The sequence below is a fragment of the Ursus americanus genome, chromosome 14 (genome assembly GCF_024610735.1).
Source record: "Ursus americanus isolate L20-20 chromosome 14, mUrsAme1.1.p, whole genome shotgun sequence".
Classification (NCBI taxonomy): Eukaryota; Metazoa; Chordata; class Mammalia; order Carnivora; family Ursidae; genus Ursus; species Ursus americanus.
This window is the reverse complement of record NC_142140.1, coordinates 61,573,037-61,590,792: the sequence shown is the minus strand read 5'-3', so window position 1 is coordinate 61,590,792 and position 17,756 is coordinate 61,573,037. Positions and strand designations below refer to the sequence as shown.

The following is a 17,756-nucleotide window of genomic DNA, read 5'->3' as shown; positions in this document are numbered from 1 at the left end:
TGCAGATCCTGCCACTGACCACGGAATTTTCATCCGGTTAACACCACGGAAATGAGATCCCACCACTGACCACGCTTAGGCCACAAATTCCGAATCGGTTTCCTGTTCTACCATCATCAATATGTATACACATTCCCTACTTAAAACCAGAGAAACCTATTTCTAGGCCCTAAATAATTTTAAAAACCCTTCTAATTATTACATCAAAAACTAATGATGTACTATATGTTGGCTAATTGAACTTAATAAAAATAAATAAATAAAAAGGCAAGACAAAACAATAACAACAAAAAACTCTCCTAATTAAATTCAGGCTTTCTTGAACAGAGACAAGACATGACAAAATTTAAGAATCCCATAAGGATCGTACATTCTCAGACTGGCATTTCAAGTTGTTTTTTTTTTTCCATCACTTAGAAAAAAAGCTGGGTGCCTGGGTGGCTCAGTCATTACACGTCTACCTTCAGCTCCGGTCATGATCCCGGGGTCCTAGGATCGAGCCCCGCATCGGGCTCCCTGCTCAGCTCCCTGCCTGCTTCTCCCTCTCCCCCTGCTTGTGTTCCTTCTCTCGCTGTGTCTCTGTCAAATAAATAAAATCTTAAAAAAAATAAATAAAAGCCGTCCCATGAACAACCCCCGTTCCATAAAGCTGCAACACCCACGTTCCAAGTTACTGACCAGCAGCACGTCCGCCACCGGTCTGTTTCCATCACTTACGCACGAACCGTGGGTTCTACTCCCCGCAGCCCCTGAAGATCCCCACTTACTCTGAACCCCACATCCATCCCTCTGAGGGAAATCTCATTCTGGAAGAGAGCTACCACCTGCCCGAGCTGCAACTACTGGGGAAACGGTCCACGCCTCCGTCCCGTTTGCTACAACCCTCTGCAACCATCTCTTCCACTTCGTGCCCGTGGGTTCTCTCGACGACTTAAGACCCTGTGAGCACAAACCTGCCGAGGCCCAGGGAAGTTAATATTCTGGACAGGTCCTTATGGAATCACAGGCATCAAGTGTCCCCTCCTCTGGATCTCGTCTAACTTCTACCCACGGCGAAGGTAAACCAGGTGCTTGGCCCTGAGGAGCTCGTGGGCTTTTCGTTAAGCAAAATGACCCACGTGGAACCAGCCCGGGACCCACGGACTCCCGCCTACCTGGTACCGGCTCATGTGGCTCCAAAGTCAACACCCCAGGACTAACACACATCTGTTGTTTTCCAAAAGGGTGGGCATGACGTCTCTTCCCCTGGAGAGTTCTGAATGGAGAAACGCACGTAGAGTGGGTAAGATGCCCCGTGCGCCCCCAGCCGGCCCTCCTTAGCTGAGCTCCTGCCGCGGCAACAGCCAGCCTACCCGCCCTGTTTGCCACTCCTCGGACAACCGGCAGTTTCACAAAACCCAGACGGAGAATAAGCTATCAGGCCAACACCAGCCCATCTTCTTCCTACTGGAGCCGGCGTTCTGCATGAGTAAGATGTGTGCACAGCCACGGCGCAGCGGCCACGTTCTTCCTTCGTGGAAAGCAATCCCGTCGAAAGCTGCGAGGGCCGGGTTCAAGCGGGCCCGGAGCTGCTGGGAGCCCAGGCCTGCGCGGCAGAGCCAGAACCCACGTCGTCACTTAAAAGATCACACACGAACGCTTTCATTCAGTGAGAGAGATGGAACTCAGTTTTATTGTGTCCTCTCCGAAACTTCCATTTACCCCACGGCCTCGTCTTTCAAGGAAGAAGAGGAGGAGGAAGCTGCCCGACACCCCAGAGCCCGAGTGCTCGGGGGCGCGCTGGCCAGAGGCGGCAGGGTATTTGTTTCTCCAGCGGTCTGGCTCCGAGAGATCACGCTGCCAGGGCCAGGGCGGTGAGGAGCCGCTGGCCGGCCGCTCCGGGTGAATTCTGGATCCATTAGTGTACCATTCCGTAAAGTGCTTCTGGAGTTAAAACCTGCCAAGCCGTCAAAGTGTCCACACTTTTGCAACACAAAGGATAAAAGAATCCCAACGGGCGCGTCACCGAGTCCTTCCCAGCTGGGTCTCGAGATTGGCACCTGCCGCCTTAACCGCCAAGGCGCTGGCCCTCGCCCCAGGCGAAGCCTCCTGGCCGCTCTTCAGGCAGTGGGTTGTAATTTGGATCCTCATCTGGTGTATCAAAAATAGCCTTCCTAAAAGACAGGCAACAGAGGGCACTTAGTCCCAGGGTCCCCTCGAAAAGGGGCCCCGGGGCCTCCACCAATGGACAAACATTATACCCGCCTACCCAAAACCGTCATCGCTGTGAAAGTGTTCTAATCATTCCACGTTTGCATTAATTCTTTACTTCTCGAATTTTTTTTTTTTTAACTACAAATGCAATACATGTTAGTTGTAGAGAAAACAGAAACCACAAATAAACATCCTGACTCTCCAGAGAGAATCACTGTGGGTGTTGTCATCGCTCTTCCAGAACTTTTCTGTGTGTAATTTCACAAAAGTTAGATCGCACTATTTGTGTTATAACCGGGTATTCAGTACATTTATCATGAACACCCCCCCCCCCAACAAGGTACCGCCCCGTACCCACTGGCGGATGGATGAAGAAAATGGTCCGTCCACACAACAGGACAGTGTTCAGTCTTAAAAAAGAGGGAGGTTCTGACACCAGCTACCTCGTGACGAGCCCTGAGGACACCGGGGTCAGTGAAACAGCCATGATTCCACGTGTGTGAGCACCCGAGGGTGGCCAAATTCGAGACGGAGAGCAGTGCCGTCACCGCCGAGGGCAGGGGCGGGGCACGGCGGGTGCTCGTGATGGCAGAGTCTCACTTCTGCAGGACTGAGAGTTGTAAGGATGGACGGTGGTCACAGAAGCGCCACGTGAGGGGACTAACGCTACGGGAACTGCACATTTGAGATGCGTAACATGACACATTTCATGTTATGTGGATTTTTATCACAACTGAAGTTAAGAAAACTCACAAGTCATTCCATGAAAATTACGCAGATCGTAGGAAAGGACAGTGTGTCCAGAAGACTTTTAAAATCCTGTTAGACGGTCATTCAAGTTCTCCTTAGAGAACTGACCATTAAAACAATATCCGCTCTTTGAACTGATGTTTCTAATGACACCCGCCCACCGCGGGTACAATTAGAAATGTATCTGAAAACTTTTATTTAATAGTAGGGCCAGAGAAAGCATCTACACTTCAACATGAGCCCCTTGAATTATTACAAACAATAAAAGCAAACACACACCAGCAGAAAACTACAGGGCTGAACAGGCAGTGCGGGAAGGATATCCCAAAGGCCGATAAAACACGAACATGCTCGCTTTTGTAATAATGAGAAGAAAGCATGTTGAACAGCGAGGCTGCTTCTACTTCCCAAACACGCACAGGCCTGAATAACGGGGCTGTGTGAGCAAGACGTGGGGCCACAGTGGCCCTGAGCAGGGCGGGGGTCATAGGGATATCCCGGCATGGTAGGGCGCACGCGTGCACGGGCCTGGTGCAGGGTGGCGAAGGCTGGGGAGGCTCAGGCGGGCACTCCCCGGAACAGGGCAGCCCAGCACAGGGAGTGCGGGCAGAGCAGGAGGAGAAGGCCCCGTGACGAGACTGGTTACCCGGCAGGGTCGCTAAACAGGAAAGAGGGTCATGACCACAGGGTCAGGTCCCTCGGTGTCCACGAGAAGTAAGGAGGTGCCATATCCATCTGGCGGAGCGTGGTCAGCCAACGGGGGCACTCGTCAGCTCATCTCGGGAGCAACACAAGCAGCATCCCGGGGGACGGGGCAGGATCAACGGGGAGCCACATGAGGGAACCTTCTGGGTAATGGTACTACTCTCCTGATAGGAGTCTGGGCCACACAGGTTTGTGCATTTATGAAACCCGTTAGTTGACACGCTCGAGCTGTGTATTCTGTTGTACAGAGATAAAAAACTCTAGTCAGTGATATATACAATAAAGGCACTCAAAGAATTAACGATACTGGGACGGAGGGATGGACAGATGTATAAAAGGCAAGAACAGTAAAACATTAACCAGAGAATCTATGTGGTGGGTAAATGGCATCACTGTATAATTTTTTCCACTTTTCTGTGAGTTTGGAAATTTTTATAATAAAATATTAGAAGAAAACTACAGAAAGAAAAAAAATAAACCTAGAAGGAATCATACGGAGTTGTCCTAGAGCTGGGAACATCAGTAACCCTGTGTTTTTAAAAAACATACAGGTGTGCAAATGCAGACATTCCCTTGCTCCATTCTTGGTCAGGCCCCGGAACTCCAAAAGCAGTAGTAAGCATGTCCAGCACCACGTCGTGGCTCCCACCCCCCACCCCCCACTAGAAAGGAACTAGGACTGTTGCAGAAATAGCGGATTCTAAGACTGCATCAGGGAGAGCAGAGGATGGGCCTGGGAGGTCTTGTCCGGCCAGAAAATACTAAATCGCTTGACAAAAAAGAGAAAAAAGATGGGGACATGTTGAAAAGTAATTAGAAGCCAGCTTGAAGGGGTTCCCATTGGCCAAATCTGGGGCAATATGAACAGCAAAGCAACAATGATAACGAGGGACCACAATGCACAAATGAAACAGGAGGCCGTCACCCCTGCAGGTGTAAAGGAGCAGAAACGCCACCGACCCACCAACCCAACACCGACCCAACGACCCAACGACCGGGGAGAGGGCTGCTGACCGCCTCAAGGTGCCTTCCCCAGAACAATCACAAAGGGAACAAAAGGACCTTTATGATGGACCTTAACTGAGCCATCAGAGTGATTAACCGCCAGTGTGACAGATCGGCACTCCAGAATCCGGTGCTCAGGGCTTTGGGGAGAAGGACACGGGGTCACTTCTCTGACATTCCTACCAACACGTGAGGACAAACCCAGATGGCGGGACTTCCTACAGAATGGGCCAAGGATCCACAAAAATGTCAGTGTCCTGAAGTCAAGGAAAGACTCAGGAGCTGTTGGAACCTGGCAGAGACGGAAGAGGCGTGACAAGTCCACGTGGCGCCGGGCCTGAGCTGGGCTCTTCCGGCAAGAGTGTTTACTGGAACAACGGCCAGGAGTGGCCTAGGTCTGAGCACTCCTGTTTTTCCTGATTGTGACAGTGTGGGAATGTCCTTCTTCAAGGGAAATACACATTAAAGGGGGGCCAGGGGCATTTCATCAATAGGTTTTACCTTCAAACGCCTAAGGAAGAAAAAGTGTGTTCAACAGTTTGTAATTTTAGGTTAAGCCTGAACCCGTTTCCAAAAAAATAATAAAATCAGCATAAAAACGAGACAGCATCTCACAGCTATCACCGCAGGAAAGAGTAAAGGATCCCTCCCCCCGTCGGAAGAGGCTGCGGGGAAAGGAACACTCTATGCGGCCCGCAGAAATATCACCCTGAGCGTCCATTCCGAAGGCGGCTCGTCAGTAACGCGGCAACCCCACTTGAGGGAACGGATCCTCTGCAAACCATGCCGGATGTGTGCCAGCCACGCACCGGGGGGAAAGCCGGCACCAGCGGCGATCCGCAGGGGAGGATGCTGGTTTCCTGCTGCGTGGCTGGTGCAGTTCCGTAGCACGTTTATAATGGAAAAGTGATCACAACATGTTACATTGAAAAAGAGGTTATGAAAGAGCATTTTTAAAAATTCAGCGCACGCACAGTAAAAGATGGAAGAATATACAGCAAAATGTCAACAATGCCAGCCAGGGTTCCTGCTACGTGGGGGGATTACGGAGGATTCTGCTCTTTGCTTTGCTTAACTACTCCACAACCAACATTTTATAATAAAAACTCACATTCTACTCTTCAAGTGGACCCTTCTAAATGCAGCAGGTCTCAAGGACACAAATTTCTGGAGTAGAAACAGGTCCTGTAAGTCAAACCTCCACTCTCGGGAAATCCAGGGGCAAGATGGACACGGACTTTCCTAACATCACACAGCCCGTGGGCGGATCAGCCCACACCTGGTTCCCAGTCCGTCTCAGGGCTCAGCTCTCCTCCTATTTTCTGGAAGGCCAGAAATCCCACCACTAGAAACTTCCTAGTGGTCAGTTTTGCCCATTTTGCCGCCTCGCTTCTGTAACCTCAGACAGCTCTCCTGGAACCCAGCAGGCTCCGCCCCGGGACAGGAGGGCCTGGCGGTCAGCAGGCTGCCTGCCCCGTCACCCTCAGGACGCCCCGAGCTCCTGGAGCTCGCTCCGGCACAACCCTGGCACCATCTGCTCCGACCCAATCTGAACGCTCCTCCACTTCAGCCCGCAGCTCAATCTGCAAATACTGACGGACCCGAACGACGAGCGCCAGGAGCTACGGGAGCCCCGCGAGAACCAGCGAGAACCCAGATCACGGGCCCTGCCCCGGGTTAGCTACAAGAAACATGCAACCAGCTGTGGAATACTCACAAGATAGACGGTGTTTTCAGAATTCTGATTCCACCCGGCTGATTGGGAAATACGTCTTCCAAGAAAAAATATATGTGTCCAACTGCAATGCCTAGAGTTGCCCAGAAACAAAGAACAAGGGAGAGGATGAAAATTCTGACTGCAGGGGGGGTGCCTGGGTGGCTCAGGCGTTAAGCGTCTGCCTTCAGCTCCGGGTGTGATTGGGATGGAGACCCACATCGGGCTCCTCCGCTGGGAGCCTGCTTCTTCCTCTCCCACTCCCCCTGCTGTGTTCCCTTTCTCGCTGGCTGTCTCTGCCAAATAAATAAATAAAATCTTAAAAAAAACAAAAACAAAAACTTTGACTGCAGGCGGATCTACCAACATAAATTCCATACGTTTAGGAAGAAACGTCAATACAATTACTAAAGATTGAAAAATATCGTAGTCTTTGAGCCTATAACCACCAAATAAGCCGGAGACAGCCGTATGTGAGCACCAGACGTGGACAACAGTGGCGAAGTAAGTTCACGCGTAAAATAACAGAAAAAGTAGCCATGAAGACTCTTACCCAAGAGGTCCACAATGATCGAGTTTCCCAGCAACAAGGAAAAGCCCATGAGCACCCAGGGCAGAAAGGGGGCCTGGAAGTTGAGAAGGCCAAAGAAGTTCATGCGGACGTACGGGTTCCTCCGGCTCCACACGTACACGAGCATTATTGTGAAGGCCTGGCCCAGGAAAACCAAGCTCACGAACAAACCGAAAAGCTGGCAGACGGCATTAAGGAAAATGTCAGCATCACAAGAGCAACAGGGAAGGCTGAGCGAGAGAAGGAAGGGGTGTGTCCTAACAGAGGTCTGAGGTCGGGAAGTCCCACAGTCGCTAATCTTTAGAGGAAAAAAAAAAGCCTGAAAGCAATTACCCAGAGCAACCAGGCAAAAATCTGCATAGGCCAAAACATTTGGACTGTAGCTGCTTCCCATTAATATTCTGTTTCCATGAAGTTCTTGACTATTTGGAAAATATATTAATTCCCTGGTCAGTAATTTCGTTAAATTTCACTCTCCATTAGCACCTTTAAGAGGTGAGTAAAGCCAGTCGGAGCCAAACCATCTCGTCAGACGGGACTACGTTCAAGTCTGTTATACCCATGACAATAATTTTAAAAATAATAATACTTTATCAGTTTTGATAGTGGCCAAATAAATGTCTTACCAACTTTAAAAGTACACACATCGAGGGGCGCCTGGGGGCTCAGTCCGTTAGGCGTCCGACTCTTGGTTGTGGCTCAGGGTCATGAGATCGAGCCCTGTGCTGGGGTCCATGCTGGGCGTGGAGCCTGCTTAAGAGTCTCTCTCTCCCCCTCCCTCCCCCCGCAACAAACTCTCTCTAAAAAGACGTACACGCATGGACAATCCCACATCTAAAGTAGTTAACAGTAACCCACCTGGGCTAAAAGCCCCTCTGGCTCGCCCACCAAGGCTCAGGCGCGGTCACAGAGTACGCTGTGACATCACCACCGTGCCTGCAGCTGTGGGCTGGAGGGCCGCTCCGTCTGTGTGCTGAGCGGACCTGGCGGACTGTGGAAGACAGGCGGAGGGCTTTAGCGAGACAGAGGGTGTTCTCGAGCATTTCCCCATATTTGTTCTACTTGTTGAAGGATACGGTCATTAAGAATCCACCAAAAAGGAACATAAATACAAAGTCTGCTGTCCGGCCTCGGAAAGAGCCTTCTTCTAGCATTCGACAGTAGCGGTATCTTAAGTTCCAAGTTAAGAAAATGTTACGCACACAAGTGGGAAGAAAGTCAAGTTCAACGTACGGCTGCAGTACACTCGGGCTCCGCGTCAGCTGTACGAGGCCAAGGCTTCGCGTCCGTGAGCGTGTTCCAGAGGGGCAGTGTGGTGACTTCCCCTTGACCCGGCATTTCAGGCGCGGTGAAGACCAGCTCCGCCTGTCAGTGTTCCCGACCGGGGAGCGAAGCCCGAGGCTGCACACACGTGCTTACAGGGACTCACAGAACCCTTCCAAAGCAGGGTCGTCTTTCCCAAGCTCAGCCCCACCACGACCTGAGCCACCCTTGCTTTTTCACAACCCAACTCGGAAGAAACGCCCTGCAAGAAGCCTGCGTGACCATCTACGTTTGCAGGCCAGGCTAACTCGGCATTTCTATACCTCAGTCAGTAACGATGCATGATGAGGACAATCTTTCATTATTAGAAACTTACCAGGATGGCGTATCACACAGGCTACACAGGAATCCATCCCAGGGCAGGGATCCTGTCACCCCAACAAGCTGAGCGGTAACTCGGCTGTCAATCCAGAGGGTCGGGAGGAGGAGGAATGGCCTGTTCAGGGGCCCCAATTACCACTTGACCAGAGCATCCCTCTTCCCCTCAAAAGTGAGCACGTGGCCCGCCGAGCAGACATACGGCACTATCTTTCCAGCCGGCAGACCCCACAACCGAGACCCAGTGAGATCTCACGTGCTCCAGTCCCCAAGAAGCCACTCCCAGACCTGTGCCGACTCTCTGGGACTTCTCACCATACTCGGGCAAGTGCTGATGCTATGTTGTAAATATGCGTCAATGAATCCACTTCTCTCCCTTGATCTGATTTGTAAGGGATCTATGGGCAGAAGTGTAATCACTCCTCAAGTGAACACCTCCCATTAGAACAAACAGGGCCAACAAACACCCTCAAAATATGCCTTTCTGACCAGCTAGTCCGTACGACAGAGCCAGCACCCGGAAGTCAGTTAAGACAGTAATGAAACAGCAACATTAATAGCTTTAACTTATATTTTACTCCCTAAGCAAACCTCAAGTTTTTATGCTAACCCCCACTTAATAAAGGATACAGAAAAATCATGTTAAATAAAAAATTGAATCCCACTGGACCAAAAAATAAGAAATTGGTGATTAGCCTCCATATCTGTTAAAAGAAAATGGAGAGAACACAGATTAAGTAAAATATACCAGAAAACATTTCTACGTTAAGACAATAGACATATCCTGGGCTTGCGATGGCTGAAAGTCCACCAAAACGTGACATGATCTGAACCAGAAAGTGGGGCGCACGCGATCTGACACTGGATTTCTCTGCTGTTTCCAGTTGGAAGTCTGAAAGATATCACTCGGCCCCCGAAATCTGCAAGGATTATAGGACAGAAAACTTGAAATTGTCGTCTTTTTAAAAAAAAAAAAAAAAAGCCCATACCGTTTTATCAGGAAAATTAAGGGAAAAGTTGAATGGAAAGACTACGTTAATTCACAGAACAGAGACCAGTTCTTTTGTGCGTCTACTTTCAGAATCTAATGAACAGTCTTGAGAGGCCAGAGAGAAACTCCAGAAACTTCACATAAGTTGCAAGCAATGTTTCTATAGTCCATAAGAAACATCCAGACGAAAGAGTAATCCTAAAGCAAACACTCCAGTTCTGGTCTGAGTTGGCTGTTGCCAACTCCCTACAAGTAAAGATCTAACGCTCTAGTAATTAGTCTAAGTGGCAGATACAAGGACACTGGTTTTCATGCTGGAAACCCTGATACACTTTCCCTACCCAACCCATCCACACCCACAATTAAAACAACTACTCACAACAGGAGAGAGCCTCACATTTTAAAAATGTTTTAGCATGGCCTATAATCTCGTGTGATCTTAACCCGGTCAATCACAGGCTGGTGCTCCCATCCCCATGTCACAAGGAAGAAATGGGGACACTTGGAGAGCTTAAAAATGGCCTGCCCAGGGAAACTTGTACGGGAGACTCTGAATCCAGGCCTGGAACTCCTGGCTCCAAATGCGGATACATGGTGTCATCAAGAGTTTAACCCCAGGCAAAACCGAGCCAAGCACATTAACAGGAAGCAATGCTTGGATGGAGCTGCAAGGCCAGGAGAGTGGGGAAGGACAAAGGCAGGGACAGGAGTCCACAGGACTGCCTTGTGCGTCATTCAGTTCTTCAGAACTGGGAACAAAGGTGAAACAATTCAGTTCTACATACTAACTGCCTCCAGGATTTTAGATTCCCAACTTAGCCAGGAGACAAGCATCTAAGTAAATTCAAGTACAAATCAAGACGCTCTAAAGGAAGGATTTACAAATGCCCTGGGGACACAGAGGAGGGTGAATACGAGGAGCTACACAAAAGCTGGAGCTCAGCGGGTGTAAAGTGAATGACACACATTGGAGACGGACGGAACAGCAAGGGAACAGCAAGCATAGAGGAAAATTGCTGACTCTTGGGTCCTTCTCCCACTCCACCTGCAGGCTATCCGATCATCCTGGAGCAGGAAAACACGTCTCTCTTTTAGCATTCTAATTACTGGGAAGGACTAGTTCCTACTAGAATCTAATGAACTCACATGTTGTTTAAGGAGACGGTCTTTTGGACTTTTGTTAATAGCATCTGATCCCTGGAAGACAGATCCATCCAGAAGCACTAACAGAGTTGAGTTTCTGAACTGGACTGCGGTGATGACACGAAGGTGGTGAGTGGACAACACAGGGCATCCTCTGAGGCTCTCCCTGGGCTGGTCAGTCTCCTCTCAAACTACAATATTAACCCTGAGCCAGTAATTTTTCCATACAGAAACTGGACACATCAAATCAAAACCATGCAGGAAACAAATAAAATACAGATTCTTAATTCCTACCCTTGGTGACTGCGATTTTGGTACATGACGAAGAACCCGAGAATCTCTTAAAAGTTCCCTAGGTGATTCTGAAGCCCAGTCAGGAAGCAGAATCACATCCTTATTACCACCCTCCCCGCCCCCCAACAATGAGACTTACAATCAAATATCCCCACTGGATTCTTTTTTGATAGCATATGGAAGAATCGGCTACCAAAAAGCATGAAAAACAAGTTTAACAACTGAAACATGAATTGTGGCTGTGACGGACCACTTACTTGAAAGTGTTTAAAGATTAATTCCGGATTGAAGTACAACTGAAAAGGTGTGATCAATTCCAACTGCTGAAAAAGAAAAAGAGCTTCTTAAAGCAAATCGATCAAGAAACAAAACTTCACCATCTGCAACAAAAGATTAGTAGGTCTAGCAGCTTCCAACTCTCACTCTGGCTGAATCCTTTAAAGCTTTCTTAGGCAGGCGGAAAAGATCCGTAAAAAATTCTGTAGAAATGGTACGATTCTCTGTATCCCTCATACCTAACACAAAGATAAAAATTTGTTCTATGCTGCGGTAGTTGAGGCTGACCTGAAGGCGAGGGGGGCAGGTGCTGCTATCCTAGATCCAGGGCAAGAAGGAGTGGCTGCCACGCATCTGCCACCGCCCGGTCCCCACCTGAAATAGCTGTGCGAAGCGACCCAGCTCACCCCAAAGAACCGAGACTTAAGACCCCGCCGCCGTCAGGGCTGGGCGCTTCCAGTCTCGATACCCGGACTCTATTTCAGGGCACTTCCCTCCCGACAACTTCTCCCCTTCTGTCCTCGACGTCTAAGTTTCCTCCCTAAGTGGACCTTCTTCCCGCTAGTCACCACCGTACCACCTGCCCCTCGCCTGCCTTCCCAGACACGTTTCCTGGGTGGGCGGCTCCCGCAGCCCCGACCTGCTCCAGGTCCGGCCTTCCTCTCTCGGAAACCGACCTGCAGCCCTGATCCTCCACCCCTCCTGGGGCAGCACTCGCGTCTCGGCTCACTGGATAGGCCATCCTAGACCCCAGCGCGAGCCCCGTACGCCTCCACCCACCCGAGACCAACCCCTCTGGGCTTCCCCGAGGCCCAAACCCCGGCTTCCCGAGGCCCCGGTCGGGCGCAGTGCGGACAGAGAGAGGCTGGCGCTGCAACTGCTCACCACAGCGGCGGTGGTGAGGACGCAGGCGGTGGTGTAGGCGCGGCTGACCGGTGGGATCTGCAGGTACTCCAGCCGCAGGCTCTGGTACGCCATCTTCCCCACCGCCGCCTGCCCCCCCACTTCCCCTTCCGCCAGTCAACCCCAGGGGCGGGGCGGGCCAAGGCGGGCTGCCGCCCAATCAGCACTGCGCCCCCGGCCAGCCGCCAATCGCCAGAGCCCGAGGGAAAGCGCGCCGACCAATCAGGAGTTGCGCCTCCGCGGGGCCCAGCCCGGCCACCCCCTCACCAGCCCACCAACGTCGCGGAGAGGCGTGTAAGTCCCGCGTCCCTCCGCCAATCCCCGCCGGCCACAGCTGGCTTTCCCGCCCGGCCCCTCCGCGTCTCCAAGCGAGGCGGCCCCGCGCAGCCAGCCAATCAGGAGCACGACGGCGTCCCGCCCGGGCCCCCGTTCGCTGAGGGCGGAATTGGTCGGCATCCGGGGAGCCGGCGACACCGCCTCTCCGTAGCAGCAGGCGGTGGTTTAAAGGCGGTGGCGGGAAGCTGGTGCGTGGTTGGTTTCGTCGCTCTCGCGCCCGCTCGGGTAAGCGCCGCGGGGCAGCATCTCCTCCTCCGAGCAGCGGGGAGCGGAGGGGCTGCGCTCGGCAGCATCGCCGGGCGCCCGCTGGATGGGCCGCGCGCCGCCTTCCCCGAGCTCCCGGCATGCCGCGGGGCCGCGGGGCCCGACGGGAGCGGGCGGTGCGCCGGAAGTGGTCCCCGCCCCGCGTGGCTGAGGCGGGCGTCCCGAAGGAGAGCGGGATCGGCGTCGGGGGGACGGGTGGGGTGGGGAGGCGCTGGGGCGGGGGGGCGGACCCCGGGGAGGGGGAGGTGCTGAGGGGAAGGCCCTGGGTGGGGGCGGTCTTGGCGGGAGCTCGGAGCCGCTCGGCCGCCGGGGGCCCTCGGAGGATGCTCGGCCGCAGCACCTTTCCTTGAAGGGGCGAGAACATCACGGGGGAAGGAAGGTAGCTCGGTCCCGGGAGGCAGTGTCAGGCTTTATTCGCTTGGTTACAAGGAAGCACGTAAGGTTTTTGGAACAGGAAGTGACCATCGGGTGGCGGATAAGGAAGGATCCGAGTAAAGGGCTGGGGAGAGCGGGCGGAGGGGCAAACGCGGGGAGCTCATATGCAGGAAGAGGTGCTGGACTTCACCGGTAATCGGACAGATCCACGTTAAAATAGCTTTGCCTGGGGGCGCCTGCGAGTAGGGTCGTGAGTTAGAGCCCCATGCTGGCTGTAGAGATGACTTAAAAAAAAATAAATTGAAAAAAAAGTTCTGTCTGCTCCCCAGATGTCACTTTCACAGCCCGTTGATAACCGTGCTGAGTGTGATGCTTGCCCTGGTGACGGAGAACACCTCCACGGAGCTTTGGCAGTGTCTCACAGGGACGAAGGGCGAGATGGGACGTGTTTGAGAATTGCAAGTGTGGACTGAGCTGGATCTTTCCATTTGTGGGGCTTGATTGGGGCGGGGGGGGGGAGTCCTGCACGCACAGTCCAGGATTGGTAGAAACAAGTGAGGCAAGGGGTTCAGAACCTTAGGGTACATTCTTCCCATTGAAGAGTTGATCCCTTTTTTTGGGTTTTTTTTTTTTAATATTTTATTGTTTTTATTTGGCAGAGACAGCCAGCGAGAGAGGGAACACAAGCAGGGGGAGTGGGAGTGGAAGCAGCAGGCTCCCAGCGGAGAAGCCTGATGTGGGGCTCGATCCCAGGACTCTGGGATCATGCCCTGAGCCAAAGGCAGACGCTTAATGACTGAGCCACCCAGGCGCCCCGAGTTGATCCCTTCGAATAGTGAAAATATTCCGGTCTCCTAGAATAAGAAAGTCATGCTAATGTAAACAGTAGTTCCGTGGGATGGGGAAAGTGGGTGTTCAGCCCTTGGTGTCCAGCCTGTGTGTGGGATACACAGGTTTTGGTTTTGGTTTTCTTTTTTCTTTTTCTTTTTAATGAATAAGTTCTCATAACTTATTTTTTTTTTTAAGAGAGAGTGCCGGAGCATGCGCAGGGTTGGGGGGAGGGAGGGACAGAGGAAGAGAGAGAGCATCTTAAGCAGGCTCCACACCCAGCGTGGAGCCTGACATGGGGCTCCATCTCACGACCCTGAGATCATGACCTGAGTCGAAGTGAAGAATTGAACACTTAACCGACTGAGCCACCCAGGAGCCCCGGTTTTGGTTTTCAAAAATCAACACCCTAAAACAATTTTACACTGACCAGACTGGCAAAAATTAGAATGTTAAATAATATCAAGTGTTGATAAAGACGTGAGAAATTTTCATATATGGCAAGGGGGAGTGTCAGTCTGCCTAACCTGCCTCCTCCCCCAGATGTTCTGGAGAACATTTCCCAGTATTTGGTGAAAAATCATGTATGACTAAGCCGCATGGCCCAGCTGTTACTTACCAATGTAAATAGCATGCAGGTCCTTGGGGAAACCTTATGGGAGGGTGTTCATGACAGCATTACATCTGGCAGCAAGGTGCTGACAGCAAACCCGGTGTCCATGACAAGAACGGACATGCTGAATGTGGCGGGTGCACGTGATAAAGTTGATGGAGTACTTCAGTCAGAAGCAATGGCGTATGATAACATGAAGTGATTGCAAACATAAAGAAAAATGTAAACATCTATATACAAAACTCTTTCAGGAATATCTAAAACCAGGGCGCCTGGGTGGCTCAGTTGTTAAGCATCTGCCTTCAGCTCAGGTCGTGATCCCCAGGGTCCTGGGATTGAGCCCCGTGTGGGGCTCTCCCTCTCCCTCTCTGCCGCCGCTTTGCCTGCTTGGGCACGTGCACACCCGCTCCCTCTCTGTGTCAAATAAATAAATAAATCTTAAAGAAAAAAAAGAAAGAAAAGAAAAAGACTACCTAAAACCTATCTGAGATGAATTAAAGATGGATTGAAAAGGCACATGTTAAAACGCTGGAGCGGTTTCCTATGGGAGACGGAGGATGGGAGAATAAAAAAGGACCAAAACCAGAGTGCCGTGACCTAGGAGGTGGACAAACGAGGTCCTTCAACAGGAAGACGGCGGTTGGGGAAGGTCAGATGATGAAGGCCCTTGTAAGCCGTGTTCGAAGAGTTTGAACTTGATCCTGCAGGAAGGCAAAGGGGGGAGGGAGGAAATGGAAATAAGTGAGTACGTGAAGGGGAGTTGGAAGAATAGCCTATCAGGTTGTGGTCAAAAGTAGGAGCACTTGGGGAGAGGTTACAAATAGCAGGAGCTGGGTGGCTGGAAGAGTGGAGATGACGGCCATTGAAACTCAAGAAACCACGTCTCTCAGGCATGACTTAGGCCCTTTATCCAGACGTGAAAGCAGTCCAGGATGCTGGCACAGTTCAGGAGACTGAGCCCTGGGCCAGGGCCCTCTTTCATGAGAAGCGAGGGAAAGAGCTTCAGGGAGCCAACAGTTTGTATCCCGTTGTGGACGAGGGGGCTGCAGGTGCCATCAGGAGACACACACGCCTTGGGTTGTGTTCGCTTGCTTCCTGAGTCTCTGTAATAGGATTTGTCACTTTCATCAGGTGATTTCTTAATTCAAATGAATTTTATTCTCTTTACACCGGCAGATTTTTCACGGTCAAAACTAACCACACGAAGTGCACGAAGATGTCCGTGGACCCGATGAGCTACGAGGCCCAGTTCTTCGGCTTCACGCCCCAGACCTGCATGCTGAGGGTGTATATTGCGTTTCAAGACTACCTGTTCGAAGTGATGCAGGCCGTGGAGCAGGTTATCCTGAAGAAGCTGGCTGACTCCCCGCACTGTGAGATCAGCCCCGTCCAGATTCGTACGTGCACGGAGAAGTTTCTTGGCTTCATGAAAGGACGTTTCGATAACCTTTTTGGCAAAATGGAGCAGCTGTTTTTACAGCTGATACTGCGTATTCCCCCAAACATCTTGCTTCCAGAAGATAAGCCTCAGGAGACACATCCTTGTACTGAGGAAGAGTTCCAGCTTCTCCAGAAAGAAATCGAACAGCTACAGGAGAAGTATAAGACGGAGCTGTGCGCGAAGCAGGCCCTCCTCGCAGAATTAGAGGAACAAAAAACCGTCCAGGCCAAGCTCAAACAGGCTTTGGCTTTGTTTGATGAGCTTGAAAATACGGGCAGAGATCACGGGACTAGTGATTTTAGGGAGAGCTTGGTGTTCCTGGTCCAGAACTCCAGAAAACTCCAGACTATTAGGGACACCGTGGAACAGGAAGGCAAGAGAATGAAAATATCTTAATTTCTAAGTAGTAACAGGAGCTCATCAGAAAGTAGAATAGTAAGGATTTACATCAGTGATATTCTAGTGAACTGTACGTCTTACGGGATTTCCTGTGTTTGCTCTTCCTTGTACTCCACACCTCCTTCCGTTTTGGTCCGCTGTGCCGAGGTAGCTTCGCACCGCCCTGAACTCATCCCTGGGGCATGTGTTCCCTAGAGGCCTCTCGTTGGCGGGATGGGGTTCCTGGTCCAGGGACAACTTACCGGGGGCCACGAATCAAGAGGCAGGTCAGAGATCTTTGTAAAGCTGTTCCTTGGTCCTCTGTAACCTTGACCCTTCGACTTACTCTTCGGATGCAATGAGCTGAGAAAAAGGTGAAGTGGGTGGCTTCGTTACGAGCCAGCCACTGCCCCGAGAGACGCCAGCACAGCCTGCCTGCTCTCGTCCACCTGCGCGTCTTCCACGGGGACCTCAGCGCAGGGAAAGAAGCAAGTACAACAACACCCGTGATCTTCAGTAAGAGCAAAGAAGTCGTTTCCGTTCCTCAACTAGATCCTTTCTGTGATGGTGGCATCAGTGACAAGGAGCAGTTTGCCATCTGGGAGCCCGGCAGGGGAAGACCGTGGACGAAGAAGAGGCAGGTCTCACCGGGATGGAAAGGGAAGCCCGGAACAGAGCAGTAGCAGAGCTGATGTGGACTGACTGCCAGGCATTTACGTTATTTCCTTCATACCTCAGTCACGTTGGGAATCTGCCTTGTACCTAATATTTTTTAAGTATTTATTCATACTCCCAAGCATCAAATTCTTAGTACCCACGGTGGGGACATTTTAGCTGTGTCGTGCATAAATTTAGTGGAGTCTAATGTTTTCTTCTGAAATTCATCCATGCGACCTGTTACGCGACCCAGAGAAAGAGCGTGACTACCAGAGTTGCTCTTAGGGCATTGCCCTGCGTGTCTTCCTAAAGAGGGATTCGGGCTTTCTCCTTTACGTAGAAGACTAACACGGGACATTAATGTTTGCAATTAAGTATTCATAGATTTAAGATGCCTGTGTTTACCTGGAATATGTTTATTATCAAGGAGTCTTTTTTCCAATCCTGTACATGAAATACATATATCTTAAAGGCTTCAGTTTTCCATTTTCTGTTATAATTTTAAGTAACGTCAACGCCCAAGGCGGGGCTTGAACTCAACCCCAAGATCAGGAGTCGCACGCTCCACCGACTGAACCGGCCAGGCTCCCTGTGTTTGTAGCTTCTTTAAAATTTCCTAGTATAGAGCGGCGCCCGGGTGGCTCAGCTGGTTGACTGTCCAGCTCTTGGTTTCGGCTC

At 51.2% G+C, this 17,756-nt stretch overlaps 2 protein-coding genes across 11 annotated transcripts; one reads left to right on the top strand and one right to left on the bottom strand.

The window, feature by feature from the left end:
* Window positions 1-281: 281 nt before the first annotated feature.
* On the bottom strand, window positions 282-12,444 carry DERL2 (derlin 2). 2 transcript variants are annotated; one of them, XM_045804877.2, is made up of 7 exons: window positions 12,169-12,444; window positions 11,265-11,330; window positions 9,210-9,283; window positions 8,015-8,108; window positions 6,921-7,116; window positions 6,371-6,461; window positions 282-2,153 (listed from the first exon to the last, which is right to left on the bottom strand). In XM_045804877.2, the coding sequence occupies exons 1-7, from the start codon at window positions 12,259-12,261 to the stop codon at window positions 2,048-2,050; spliced, it is 720 nt and encodes a 239-aa protein (XP_045660833.1). In that variant the 5' UTR covers window positions 12,262-12,444; the 3' UTR covers window positions 282-2,047. The 2 variants fall into 2 exon arrangements, with proteins under 2 accessions (XP_045660833.1, XP_045660834.1); XM_045804878.2 differs by having other exon boundaries at window positions 11,265-11,327.
* A 152-nt stretch (window positions 12,445-12,596) lies between these two features.
* MIS12 (MIS12 kinetochore complex component) lies at window positions 12,597-17,556 on the top strand. Of its 9 annotated transcripts, none has more exons than XM_087867493.1 (3): window positions 12,903-12,981; window positions 13,491-13,619; window positions 15,779-17,556. In XM_087867493.1, the coding sequence occupies exon 3, from the start codon at window positions 15,819-15,821 to the stop codon at window positions 16,437-16,439; it is 621 nt and encodes a 206-aa protein (XP_087723619.1). In that variant the 5' UTR covers window positions 12,903-12,981; window positions 13,491-13,619; window positions 15,779-15,818; the 3' UTR covers window positions 16,440-17,556. The 9 variants fall into 9 exon arrangements, with proteins under 9 accessions (XP_045660838.1, XP_087723619.1, XP_045660840.1 ...); XM_045804884.2 differs by having other exon boundaries at window positions 13,491-13,623; XM_045804883.2 differs by lacking the exon at window positions 12,903-12,981 and adding an exon at window positions 13,020-13,165 and having other exon boundaries at window positions 13,491-13,623.
* The last annotated feature ends 200 nt before the right edge of the window (window positions 17,557-17,756 follow it).

Bases quoted from the DNA above. Each gene is read 5' to 3' on its own strand.
- DERL2 (XM_045804877.2), bottom strand. From the start codon at position 12,261: ATGGCGTACCAGAGCCTGCGGCTGGAGTACCTGCAGATCCCACCGGTC. The intron at 8,109-9,209 runs GTATCCTTTATT...TTGGAACTTAAG, and splicing joins TTATTTAACATGATTTTTCT to ATACCGCTACTGTCGAATGC. The intron at 6,462-6,920 runs GTAAGAGTCTTC...GGGCAACTCTAG, and splicing joins GATCATTGTGGACCTCTTGG to GCATTGCAGTTGGACACATA.
- MIS12 (XM_045804882.2), top strand. From the start codon at position 15,819: ATGTCCGTGGACCCGATGAGCTACGAGGCCCAGTTCTTCGGCTTCACG.